This window comes from Thunnus maccoyii, chromosome 2, assembly GCF_910596095.1.
Source record: "Thunnus maccoyii chromosome 2, fThuMac1.1, whole genome shotgun sequence".
Classification (NCBI taxonomy): Eukaryota; Metazoa; Chordata; class Actinopteri; order Scombriformes; family Scombridae; genus Thunnus; species Thunnus maccoyii.
The window spans coordinates 6,973,200-6,987,266 of NC_056534.1; the positions used below are offsets into that span (position 1 = coordinate 6,973,200).

Here is a 14,067-nt window from a genome sequence, read left to right on the forward strand (position 1 = left end):
CTACTTAATCACTTCCCACTCACATCCTTCTCACTTGTCATGTTAAAATGCCAAAGCAGTCAGTGTCATAGGATAATGCTCAACTGTGACAGAAAACCACCAAACACAATCTTGTATGCTTTTGACACCTGAGGTGATTTCTAGACATGACAAGGATCAGTGGCACTTCGGAGGAATGTGACACGTGTCAATACAACCTATTCTACTGAAATCAATGTAAACTTGTATACCAGCAATAGCTATGTGTGTGTAAGTGCAGATGGACATGACATGCCATGACAGAAAGCAGCAGTGTTTTTCGCCTTGACCAACTGCTTCTTTTATTTTACTTGTTTGTTGGTATTAATGGTTAAATTAATGATTTAATTTAATTTAACCATTAAACCATTTGTATTAATTGTTAAATTAACCATTAATTTAAATTAACAGTTAAAATTGTTGGTGGCAGTCCTCTTCTGGGGTGTTGTAAAATAGATTAAAAAAAATAAAGCTTGGGCGATAAAAAAACTCCTAAATCCAGTACAGTACTCCCAATTCACTTTGTATGCTGCAGTATACTCATATTCATTCATCAATGAAGCATAATGTAGACTGTTATATAATAGTAGGTTCAATGCAATGGCATCGTGCCCCCTCAAATCTTTGAGATTGGATGGCTTTAGAGAACATTCAATTCTATTTTCACATTAAGTGTTTTTAATTAGCCTTAATATAGTATACTGGTTCCTTCCAGCAAGAAAGTACTATGTAATATCAGCAGAGCTAGTAGAGCCACTCAGCTGTGTGGATTTGGAAGCCGTTTAGAGTGGTTGCAAATTGCAGTTGTGTTGTGTAACCAATATCAGCTCAGTATGACTTGATTAATTCTAAATTACTCAGAGCTTTATAATTTCCCTATTTAAAATGATTTCAGCATCGGTGATTTTAACTATAACACACATGTAATTAAGATTGTTAATTGACACACCCAGCCCAAAGTGTGGGCTGGGTGTGTGTCCCCACTGGGTCTCATTGTAGGCCCACAGTGTGCCTGCAGTATGCCCCTAAGTGGGCCCAAAATGGGCCCCACACTCAGCCCAAACTTTCGGCTGGGTGTGGGCCCACACATGCCCCACATTTCAGGCCAGTAATAGGGCCCACAGTGGGCTGCCCCTGTTTAAGTTTATGTTTAGAACACTTACATTTATTCACAGCCAGGTTAGAAGAAAAAAAATGAAGAAAATAAATTGAAAATTGAGTACAAGCTTGTGGATTGAAACCTGAATAAAATGCTAAAACACCTTTATTTTTATAAAACAGAACAATGACCACATAGAGCCACATTAGAGCACAATAAGTACATAATAAATCAATCTCCTCAGGGGCATCAGTAGATCTCTATCTTCTGGTCCTTCTGTTCATGAGGAACCACAATGTTAAATACTTGTCAAAGTAAATAAGAACAAACAAAAAATCAAACTGGGTCTTCAGCAGATCAAAACTTTTTATAAACAGTGACAGGAACCACAGCCAATCAATTCTCTTCAAGTAAAGTGACAAAAACCAATATGTTTCATACCACATATACAGATTTAAATTTTACGTTCCAGTCCTTTTGGTTAACTGCTTTGGGCCCCGCACAGACTATCCCACGGGGGTCCTGTGTTGGCATTCTGTGGGCAAGCCCACAGTGGGTTGCCCACAGAAAACCCTCATTGGGGCCTGAAGAAGTAAAACTGCTGTGGGCCCTGCAGAGGCTAACCCACAGGGGGGGCTGTGTGGGCATTCTGTGGGCAAGCCCACAGTTGGTTGCCAGTCATCCCACAGTGGGGCCCATGTTGCATTTCTGTGGGTAAGCCCGCAGCGGGTTTCCCACAGAAAACCATGATGGGGACCCAAAAGGGCAAGACCGCTGTGAGCCCTGCATGGGCCCATGTGAGTTTTCTATGGGCAAGTCCAACTGTGGGCTTGCCAACAGAAAGCCCACAGAGGGGCCCCAAAGGGCAAAACTGCTGTGGGACCTGCATAGTTTTACCCACATGGGGTCCATGTGGGATTAGGGTGGGTTTACCCATCCCACACTTCCCCACAGTAAACTCACATATACCCACAGTGGGCCTTATGGGCATGTTTGCTGGGATCACAGTACGTCACCCAAACGTCAAGTCTTGTGATTGGTTCACCTAAAAGCGTCTTTTGTCAGATGAACATAACCCTTTACATGCTTGTCCATGCATTCACAATACAGCTGTACCAGCATTGTCCCTGAAATGTTACTAGGTCTTGAGGTGGGAAACTGGCGGTACAGATTTCCCTGAATATCGATCCCTGCTCGCATTCACACATGACCCCATGCAGGAAATGGTCCTGAACATTTCAGGGATAGACTGCATGTGTGAAAGGGGCTTTAGAGATAGAAAGATAGAGACTTACTGTATGAGGACAAGCTGTGTTAGAGACAGACATTATTATCCACTTGAGAGCAGCAAGGCTACACTGATTTTTAGTGCAGTGAATTCTAGGAACTTTGGAGTTATGTCAATTCTCAGTATTACTCAATTGAAGATAAACTTTTCCATGACAAAGGCCGCAGACCTCCGAGAACTGCATCCTTCCTCTGATGCTGTGGTTACCTCCTGTGAAACAGCTAAGTCTGCAAGTGCAAAGAAAATATCACATAATTGAAAACTGTTCAAAAGTAAAGGGAGCTTGCTGTGTTGTGTGGATTGTTTTGAAGGTAATTTTTGACATACACTTGCCAATTTCTTCATAAGGAATTTAGCCGAGCTTCTGTTGAATGTTAATTGCTTGGCTTAAGGCTTCAAAGAAAGGCTGCTGGAGAGACTCATTAAAACAAAAAGAACAAGGCAAAACACAGAAAAACCCAGAAGGAAGCAGCTGTGAGTATGCATTGACTCTTAAACTCTGCTCTGGAAAATGCATAAAACTTTAAGAGCAATTTTAAATAACACTCTTAACTACTAAGATCTAATGTTATTGGGAAAAGGGACCCTGGTTGGTGTGTCCGGATTGTGTTTGAGGTGGACTTGAAGCGCACCTGACGTGTCCAATAATCCACAATTCCTGCTTTTTGCTACCATTAGCACATTACTACCCAAGGCACATGTACATGTGGGTGATGTTTATGGTTAGAGTTATATATTGTATAACGATTCAAGCACACATCAATCAATCATCAACTTCTCTTGAGACACAGTGTTGCAGTTATTGGTTTTGCAATAAGCATCTAAAATCTTCATTGAAATTGAGATAGATGGATTGATGTTATTATTATTATTATTATTATTAAGGTACTGTGATAATTGATGGTATTCTTTTCAAATCAATTTGCAATTAAACATATAATTGATACAGGTCTCTAATTTGGATCAAGTGTGAAAGAGTAATACATGGAAATTTCCGCATAGCTGGTAACTCAGTTCAGTTGATACATAAGAATATGAGACGTTAATTTAATGAATTTAGTTTCAATCCCATCAATTCCAGGATCACTGCTCTCTCTTAAGTTGTCAGTGACATTCAGACCTCAATAGAAGATATTTTCTTAAATTAAAAAGAGCTGTGACAAGACAAATAAAATTAAAGGCCATGTTAACAGAGCTAGAAATTAAATTAGAACTGATACAGGAAAAATGCTGATTGAACACATATGCAATTAGGAAGCATTGACCAGTATTGTACCTCTTAATTTAGCAATAGCTAATAGCATATCATAGCAATGATATGTTCTTACTCAAGTTGATCAAATCTTGATTAAATCCAAAACTATTGTTTTTATAGTGTTTATTAAAAATAGCTGGTACAAGATAAAAAAATAAGAAAAAAAAAAACCCAAACTGGACCGAGGAGAAACTTGTGTCATTATATGAATATGCTCAAAAAACATGTTGAAAAATAAATACCATTGAAAGGAGTATTATCTGGTGTGAAGCTATAAATAAATCTGGCAACACGTAACGGGGAAAAATGATGTATCAAAACATTATTCTTGGCAATTTTTGCTCTTTTTTTTGTCAATACTAAAACTGCCATGTTGGCAAGATCTATAGTCGTAGGTAGTAGCAGGTGAGTGATAGACACTGTGGTAAGTGGAGAAATGAGAGATAGCAGGAAACAAACTAGCCAAGAGAAAATCATCATCTCTCTTTCTTACTGATTTTTGACATTTTTTACCAAAGACTTGAAGACATAGTTCATGGTCTTTGTCTTCAGGTTTTCTTTTTAAAATAGTAATCACTTGCTGATTATAAATGTTTATTTTCTGAAGAGCACTGCAAGCATGTGTTTTTCTTGGGTGAAACACAAGTTTGTCTGCTTCTCTCCCCTTGAATGACAGATTACCGCCCACAGCCTAACGTTGACTCTGAGTGGGACCACGGTGGTGCTGTGTGCATCACAATCCAAGAGCAATTTCCCTGAAATGTTCTCACACCATGAAGATAATCAGGCCTTGATTGCGAGAGATATTGCCTACCACTCACCAATAGTGACTAAAAAAACAGCCAGTGGCATGAGTAATTATCCACAAATATCCAACAATGAACATGTGCTCTGAAAACAGGTGGTTTATTGTTTAAGCAGACAAAAGACTCAGCTTCCCTCATCATAGCCCAGGCACCATGCAGCCAGATGTGGGGCATCCTCTGCCATGTTTTCAGAGCCATGCTTTTGTGTGCGCATTTGAGAAAGAGAAAGAGCATAAGAATGAGCGTCTTAAAGGCATTCATTCATTCTGACATTTATTTCAGTTACGCCGCCAGCCTCAGCGGGCATCACCGCAAGATATCCGTGGAGGTAATCAATTTACAATGTGCTAATCTTCGTTGTGGTATGCTAATGTGTATATGGTTAAATTCAAGTTAAGGTAAGTGATTCCAGGGAGCTGTGCAGGCCAACATGGCAGTGATGTTGCCGAGCTGTGTGTGGTAAGTTGAGGTGGGATGTTTCCTTATGAATGACTTGGACAGACTTTGGGAGGAGGACAGTAGGTGTGATTCATGAAAAGCTGGCACTTCTGACCAGCTTTGCAACTATTACAAGTGTTTTCCCGTGAGTTAGCAGCACAGTGTGTGTCTGTGTTGTTCCTTTGTTTTTCTGTGTGAGCACACTTTCATATACCTATATACTTGTGTGCATATGCATACATGATTGCAAGGATTTGAGGTCCTGGTGTTTACAGTAGGCCGACCCGAAATTATAGCTGAGATCTACTCCCTTATCTCAGGTAAAAAGGGCTGGAAATGCAGGACTTTTAGTGTGTGTGTGTGCAAAATCTGTAAATATTAAAATATGCACTCCTATAACATTGTCAGATTCACAGTGGACAAAATCGATCTATTGTTTTCTTTATTACACATATTATTTGTCCCTGTAAAAACCTGGTGCCTACATTACCCACTATGCAACTATTTAATTTGAGATTCAGGCGGGTTATGCTAATAGCCACTGATGTAGCCTCGAGCTGATAGCTTCAAGCAGAGATGAGGAGCAGGCTACACTTCTTTCTAACTCCACACCCCCAGAATTTTTTTTCATTTTCAAACTTGAACTTCAGTCCCAACCAACACTGCCTCAAGTGACATCACCAGAGGCAATTTATCAGACTTCTTGCAGCTCCCTTTGGAGCCACAATATGCTTTATATAACTTTTTCACATATGCATTAGTACTCCTCAAAACCCATGAACAGACAGGTTTGTACTATGTCTAAAATTGGCGGAGTTCCCCTTTGGTCAGACATTTAGGCCTTCATCCCAAAGAGTGAACAGGAGAATTATACAGGTAGCCCATTAAGTGTAAAAGATATTGCCCTTATTTTGCCAGTTAACGTTCAAACACATTGCCCCCTTGCTGCAAACAGAAAAATATGTCAAATTTGTTGTGACGGATATTCCTTCCCTGCCACATGCTGTAAAAAAACAACAACAAAAGAATCAAAAACACTGTATGATTGGCATTATTTATTTTAAGAGGAACTGTTTCTGTTTAAAACATATTACCATACAACCTAATTAATATGGAACAATAACATCAGGAAATTAGCCACAGACCTGCTTTGATTGCACTGATTGGAGTGTTTTTGAGGCTCAATCCACAGCCCTGGGCAAACACTTTGACATCTTACATCAGCTTTTGTGAGGACATGTGTGTACCCACCCAAACTTTCTGCACCTTTAATAACAATAAGCCCTGGTTCACAGCAAATCTCAGGCAGCTTCATCAGGCCAAAGAGGAGTACTACAGGAGTGGGGACAGGATCCTATACAACCGGGCATGGATCCTGTCCTTAGACTTCAGCTTGGCATTCAACACCATTATCCCAGAAATTCTCCTCACCAAACTCACCCAGCTCACTGTGCCTCCCTCCACCCGTCAGTGGATCACAAACTTCCTGACAGACAGGAAACAGCAGGTGAGGCTAGCTGAAATCATATCCAGCACCTGAACAATCAGCACTGGCGCCCCTCAGGGATGTGTGCTCTCCCCACTGCTCTTCTCCCTCTACACCATCGACTGCACCTCAGGAGACCCGTCTGTTTAACTTCTGAAATTTACAGATGACAGAACAGTCTTCTGCCCTCTGGTAGGACAGAATACTGTACACCAAAACCACCAGACACAGGAACAGTTTCTTCCCTCTCACCGTCACTCTGATGAACAGTTAGCCCGGGAACTGTGCAGTAACCCTAAAACACTTTAATACCCACTGTACCTAAAAATTATATATTTATTTTAGTCTAAAATACAAAATGTGCTATTGACTCACTACTGTATATCTGAACAGGCTCTATATACTGTACATAACCACCTACTATATGTATATAAAGTAATGTATTAATTAACATTTAATATTTATCTTAGTACTTCACCTGTATATAGCCATTCCTTGTATATATTTCTGAAGATTGTGTTGTTATTCTGTGTAAGTACATTAAGAGCCACTAAACCTGAGTCAAATTCCTTGAATGTGTAAACATATTTGGCCAATAAAGATGATTCTGATTCTGAAATTAGAACATTTTAGTAATTATCTGCAGTTCTGTGTTCAAAATCAGACTTTATTTATGGCATAAAGTCACGGTTTTCTCAGCAAAAAACTCCCTCTGCATAAAGTACCTAAACACACACACACACACACAATTTTCTACTATATCATTGTTCTAGTCCTTGAACTAATCTTAACCTAATTCAAACCTCAACCCTAAATCCAAGTCTTTTTTATAAATATCATCAGAACCTTAAGTTGGTCCTCACAAAGACATGAGAGCACATAGACACTTATTTATACATATATACTGGTACACAGACATTTTATACTTAATTTCCTGATGCACAACATATTTTACTAGGCTAAACATAAGATTAAACAATATGTTATTTTATTATTTAATACAACCATTTCCTTTGGCGACTTCTAAGGACAATCTACCTCCAAGCCTTTTTTAAAATTTCACCAAAGCCAAACAAACCTTGACAAAGCATGTCGAAAACTTGTAAGAGAACTCTGTGCCAAAAAAAGGCTTTTGATGTTGTTCATATCCCTGGAGCTGTAAGCTGAAGACTCAGAAATAAATACTGTGCTAAACTGTTAGCTCTCAGTTGGAAACTTGCACCACCAGCAGCCACCTCTTTGCTGCTGTCTGATGGTGAACATAAACCACTTGCTAGTTGTATCGTGCCAGAGGTGGGGCAGTGATAGATACATGCTGCAACAGTAGAATTGTCAGGGGTTCATTGTCTTAGTGACTATTCATGTTGTTCACCTGCCTGATCTCTAACTTTCCTGTCATTGCAGATCCTGCCACACCCATCTGGATCCCATCAGGCTTATCAGTCATCCCCTATATATACACTGGTCCATATTCATATGCTCCTTGTCAGATTGTCTAGTGTGTTTGCCTAGCTTTCCAGCATTTCTATATCTACCTGTTCGCTTGCCTGTTACCTGAGATCCTGCCTGTTTCTCGGTCTTGAGATTTGCCTAGTCCCTTGGAGTTGTCTGCCTGGTTTGTGACCCCTGCTTGTTTTTTTTGGACTGATTAAAGAACATTGGACTCTGCTCCTGTCTCTGAGGTTGTGCTTTTGGGTTCTGAGTTGTTACAGTACAATCTGGCAATGAGCATGTGAGTATGGACCAGTATATATAGGGAATGACTGATGAGCCTAATGGGATCCAGGTGAGGAGATGGGTGGGGGAACTCAGGTGAGGGGAATGAGGTGATTGCAGGGCAGATGGGTGTGGCAGGATCTGCAATGACAGGAGAGTTAGAGATCAGGCAGGTGAACAACATGAATAGTCACTAAGATGGTGAACCCATGACAAGAATATGTGTGGCTGTTGACAGGATGCCTAAACTTTAAAACATTACTCTAGCAATTTTCAATATTTCTTTTTTTGTTTTTGATTTTTTTAGCATGTCTACCACGTCATTGCATTCCAAAATGATGGATCTTTTATCTCTTTTATCAATAATTTTGCTGATTTTACAGGTTGCACAAGTTCTCACATTTCTCAGTGACCCATTGGTACTGAAACAAACAGTCTCGTAGAGAAGAAATTAACTGAAATTGAAAAAGATAGGAAATTAACTGAAGTTATGCCCCTGGTCAACATAAAAGTTCAGTCCAATTTCACCAGCATCTTGTGAGATTCATCTAGAATTGTTTTCTGTGGAAGAGAAAAGGGGGAATTGTTGCATCCATACAACATTATGGAAACAGGTATTTCATGGAAACTATTACCCTATCTTATAGTGAAATGTCTTAAATTGTAACTTAAGTCCATATTGGAACTTTGGAAGTATTTTTTTAGTAAAACATCTGACTTGGATATAAAATTAGTTTCTCCTTCACATCTATGTCCAGTGTCAGATTGTTTGTTGTACTGATTTTAATACTTACGGTACATATGGCTTCTATGTGTAAAAAAAATCTGTTTCTGTACGATGGCAGTTCAGTTAAGTTGAAAAGAAGAATCCTTCACTACTGCATCATTTCATAGTATAATATGAACAACTGTAGTTTTTTCTTTTTTCTTTTTTGTGCTCAGTCAGCCAGAATGAAAATATGTTTTAGTACTCATCATGCGTAAAACTCTACACATAAATAAATCAATTACAGAGTGAGTGACATTTTCAATTCACACCTCTACTCAGCAACACAACAAGCACTTTGTTGAACAATAACACAAATGTGATAAAATGTCAGATTTGGTGAAGCATTGGTGTGAGCTTGTGTTTGCGCTGAGACATGACGCAGCCTGGTGATTTCCATTTAAATTTCCCTTTGGTCCTCTCACCATGTCTCCTATAACTGCTGCTGTCCCTGGTGGCTCTCCAGAGCAACACAGTGCATTCAGGAGGTCAGTCCTGTTTTAATAGCCTCTCCAAACTGAGTCAGCTCACAGAGTCAGCTCAAGGGCTAGGTGCTGGTGTAGTGTTAACCACAATGGGCAGCAGGATTCTGGTGATGGGAAAGCAGATCGTCCTCCAATCAAAACTGTACTACTTCCCTAAAAGTCAAACAGTAGAATCCCATCTCATGCGTTACTTTGAAATATTCAAGGTTACTTAAGATTTCATATCAACAGTTCTGACAGCCAGCTCATGTGGAGTAGATTATTATTTAAATGTAGAATATGTACAACAATAGTGTTTGGCGTCTAGGCTCTGACCTCATCGTTCCCCGCAAGGAAACATTTATCTCACACAGCAGGGAGTGGGGGGGAACAATACTAAAACCGCATTACATTCAGAGCCTAGCACCACCCATTATGAGGAGTCTGCTATGTGTGGGCCTAGGCACCAGCCACCGTGTGGCCATTCCACTTCTAATCACCTCAGACTATGAGGGGAATATACTGTCTAGTGAATCTGCTATGTGTCGGCCTAGGCACCCGTTGCTGTTTGGCCATTCCCCTGCTAAGCACCTCAAACTATGAGGGGAATATAGCAATCGACCTGATATGCAGCAAATGGCTGATACAGTCAGCTATGCAGTAAATAATAAAATCCCAAATTCATGGGGGTATTTGTTTTTCTTTCTCTCTTTTTTTGTTAATCAATCTCTGTTTTGGTACCAATCATGGCTCTACTTTGGGTGGCGGTGGTAAAAAGGTTTTGGTATTAATACTTTCTCATAAAACACGGTAATAGTATATATTACAGTTGTTAATAATAACAAAATGCATAATTTGGTTATTTCATATTTCCCTTTGCCTCTAGCTGTGGTGGTGTTTCTCTTGTTGTGCTTTGTGCACAGCTGAGGAATTAATACAGAGGCAACAAGGAATAAGCCAAGCATTGTAAAGGATTTGGGATTTTATATTGAGTTTTGCCTAAATAATGCAGACATGGCAACAGTTATTTTTTTGCTTGAACAGATATCTTGCCACCGTAGATTCCTTCAACCTACCATATCCTTCAACTACAGAGTTGGACACATTGTCAGGTGGGAGATGCCATCTTTGAGTGCCCAGTGGATGACTTCATGCCATAGCCAACCAAGGAGGACAGACTACACATTGCTGAGGGCTTTCATTATTGATGGAATTTCCCCAACTGCCTTGGATCCATCAATGACAAATGGGGTCATCCAGGTTATCCCCAACTATAGCTCCTTGTTCAATAACTACAAAGGGACATTCTCCATCGTCCTGCTTGCAGCTGTGGATGCAGAATACTGCTTCCAGGTCATCGATGTTGGTTGGCATGGCCGGAATAGTGACAGTGGCACCTGGCACCTACTCCAGATTCAGTGAGGGTCTCATTTACGGCACCCTCGACTTCTCTGAAGATGCTGAGATCCCTAGAGCAGAGCATTGTGGGAGAATGCTGTTTGTTCTGGTGGGAGATGAGGCCTTTCCTCTCTGCAGGCACCTGTTCTGTCCTTTCCCTGGCTCCAACATCACTAAAAAGGACAGCATCTACAACTACGGCCTCAGCTGTGCCAGGCTGGCTGACAGTAAATGGAGCTTCAGGATCCTCTCCTCTCTGTCGCAGATGTACAGAAGAGTCATTGAGGTGGGCCCTGACAAGGTGGAGCATTATGTGAAGGCCACCTGTGTCCTACACAGTGTTTTTTTGCGAGAGTCAGCCATGAGAGACAACCACCGAGCAGCCACACAACAACTGGCAGTGCAGCCTCCTGCTCTTTGTGATGTTTGCAGGACCTCCCACAACAATGCTACCAGGGAGGCTCTCAAGGTGAGGGAGGCCTACAAGTCTTACTTCAATGAAGAAGGTCCCATTTCATGACAGCACTTGCTGTAGTCTGTCCTTAGATAACCAAATGCTCTTTTAAAAGCCACCCACATAATTTAAAAGAGCAAAATTCCACAAAGCAAGTTCATTTAAAGAACATATTCTATAACATAGCCACTTTCCAATCACAGTTCAACACAGTACTCATGTAATATAGTTGTTTGCAGCAAGGTGTTTCAAGAATGTATAGAATAGCTGTCTAGGTTGAAACACTAGCCAGCCAGGGAGTTAAAAGTACATGCTCCTTGACATTTTGGTGGTCTGGTTGTGGTCAGCGAATATGAAACTAATACATTAAATGTAATTAAATTAAATGTAGTTTATGAATATGAAACTACTTTGTATTAGTGAATAAAGGAGGGTTATATAGGTAATTGTCTTTGCTGTGTGTGACAGCCTATGGGTAATAGATTTGCCTGTTTTGTCCCAGTGTTATTCTGTTACTCCCTCTTAATAGCTTTGACTTCTTGTGTTTAATCTGCAGGAGATTAAACACAGGAAGTAAGATGTCTTACATAACTTTTAAAGCAAACATGCTTAGAAGTGATTTTACTGTGAACTTAATGTGGTGTTAGGTAGCCATTGTAGTGCGGACGCAGCAGGGACACACTACAATACAGTCCCACTTTTTTGTCTAACTTTGATGGTTATTTTAGAGCTTCAGTGCAACTAATCTGTTATCCATAAAAGTGAGCAGGGGAACAGACATCACAGTATAATTTATACAATCATGAAGCTGTAAGCAAAATCAAAGTACTGCTGGTTACCATTATAACTATAACATAACCATTGCAACTCTTACCCTGCTTCATAGATCAGCTGGTGAATCTTTAAGTTCACTAATGCCTTTTGGGTTTTGGCAGGCTTTTCAGGACTGGAAGCAAGCTTTTCAAATACAACTCATCTTCATCAACTGCAGTATTGGTGGCAGCAGGGGGGTTGTTTTTTGTAGCAGGAGATTTTAGTAGGGCATTAACAAGCTGGGATTCAAACTCTGTTATTTCATTTGCATGTGACCTTCTCTTCTTGCCCACAGGAGGTCTACTCTCTGGATGCTGCGTTCGTCTTGAACATGGTGTTACCGGAGCACCTCTCAACACATCACCTGGTTGGCTGACAGCTGCCGACTGGCTGGCTCTCTCAGCTGCAGCTGCTGGTTGGTTTGCTGGCTTGGAGGTAAGCTGGAGGGTAGGCTGGCTTGCTAGCTGACACAAAGCACAGACCTGGCTGGCTGACCCAGCTACTGACTGGCTGGCTCTCTCAGATGCAGCTGCTGGTTGTTTTGCTGGCTGGGAGGTAGGCTAGCGGGTAGGCTGGCTTGCTAGCTGATACAAAGCATCGGTCTGGCTGGCTGACCCAGCTACTGACTGACTTTCTCTCTCAGCTGCAGCTGCTATGTGATTTGATGGCTGGGTGGAACCTTGCTGGCTGTCTGGTAGGGTCCCATCTGGCTAGCTGAAGGGGAGCAAGAAACCCCATCACAGCTTCACGGCACCTTGGCAGTGGCACAAGCACCACTTCTGCTCCTCTCCTTCTCTTTCCTCCTTTCTCTCAAGTATCTCTGAGGTTCTTCCATCTTTCCATCTTTTACATACTTCATCTGGATGGAAACAATGTTGGAAAATAAGATAAATAAATATAAAAACATGTGCTTGTTTTGACTCTTCAATGATTTATTAGTATGTATAGTTGGTATAATAAACAATATGCAAAATGCCAGAGCTCTGCAATAATTACCAGCTTTGTGTAACTCATAATGTTCAGTTGTTTAGTGTGTCAACAAGTGTTGGTCATTTCTGTGGCTGTTGTTTGTGGTATTTTATAGCTAATAAACCCTTTGTGTGAAACCCATAACAGCTAAAGACATTTAGCTGGGGCATGGAGTTTGACAAACTCAACTAATCACATTTCGAGTGCAGTGTAGGTCTGGTTAGCTCATCTCTGCTGCTTATTTACCCACCGGATTCACCAACAATAGCTGCCACCTTCCTCTCTGTGGTTTCTATCCTGGTATGTGGGGAGAGTGCGGTCATAAAGTTCAAGAAAGCCAGAAATGGCTTTGATTAACCTCTCCTCCATTGTGCCCACAATATCTATACCTTCCATGTGTTTAATTACATAACTTCCTGTACATGGGCTGTGGTTGTACACACAGCTGTTCAGAAAGTCGCCGGTGCTATAGCTTGATTGGCTATCTTGATGTGAGAATTTTTCCTTCCTTGTTGTCGCACCACCAGCTTGGTCCACATCACCAGGTATCCGAACATGCTTTGTGCAGCAAATGAGTTCAGTCAGTTTGCTTACAGTGGGGCTGCACCATCAAACCTCCACAAAGCAACATGATCAGGCTGATATGCAGCGGGTTTGCTTTTGAAACCCCAGAATACCATAATTTTACATTATGTTTGCTATGAAAACCTTAAATAATGTAAAAACATCAAACACTATTACACATGTGTATTGAACATTTTATTCATATTGAACTATCCAAAACACAAACAACAGCATCTGACAGTTTTCAGCCTGGTTTGTCAGGCCAGTGTTAAAAATGGTAAATGAACTAAATAAACCAAAGAGAAAACAACACAGGGTAGCTTCAGAACTGTAGACCGTCAGCCCCCCCACCTGCTTTTAACCTGATGGTATGATTTCTGTCTGTCATCACAACTCATTGGTCACACACAAACACATCAACACGATGTTAAATCAGTGCATGGAGTGCACGTGGCTGAGCAATGTGGCATAAAGATCATCCTATTATTCTGTCTTGTGTTAATTTACAAAAAAAAAGAAAGAAAGAAAGAAAA

At 40.7% G+C, this 14,067-nt stretch overlaps 1 protein-coding gene across 2 annotated transcripts; it reads left to right on the forward strand.

Moving 5' to 3' along the window:
• Positions 1-6,176: 6,176 nt before the first annotated feature.
• On the forward strand, positions 6,177-12,843 carry LOC121884387. Of its 2 annotated transcripts, XM_042393177.1 has the most exons (4): positions 8,701-8,720; positions 9,339-9,360; positions 10,381-11,203; positions 12,297-12,843. In XM_042393177.1, the coding sequence occupies exons 3-4, from the start codon at positions 10,583-10,585 to the stop codon at positions 12,375-12,377; spliced, it is 702 nt and encodes a 233-aa protein (XP_042249111.1). In that variant the 5' UTR covers positions 8,701-8,720; positions 9,339-9,360; positions 10,381-10,582; the 3' UTR covers positions 12,378-12,843. The 2 variants fall into 2 exon arrangements, with proteins under 2 accessions (XP_042249119.1, XP_042249111.1); XM_042393185.1 differs by lacking the exons at positions 8,701-8,720; positions 9,339-9,360 and adding an exon at positions 6,177-6,411 and having other exon boundaries at positions 10,431-11,203.
• The last annotated feature ends 1,224 nt before the right edge of the window (positions 12,844-14,067 follow it).

What these genes read in the sequence shown, in the direction of transcription:
- LOC121884387 (XM_042393185.1), top strand. Translation starts at nt 10,583, where the DNA reads ATGGGGTCATCCAGGTTATCCCCAACTATAGCTCCTTGTTCAATAACT. An exon ending in CTACCAGGGAGGCTCTCAAG is followed by an intron (nt 11,204 to 12,296) that starts GTGAGGGAGGCC and finishes TCTTGCCCACAG; the next exon opens with GAGGTCTACTCTCTGGATGC.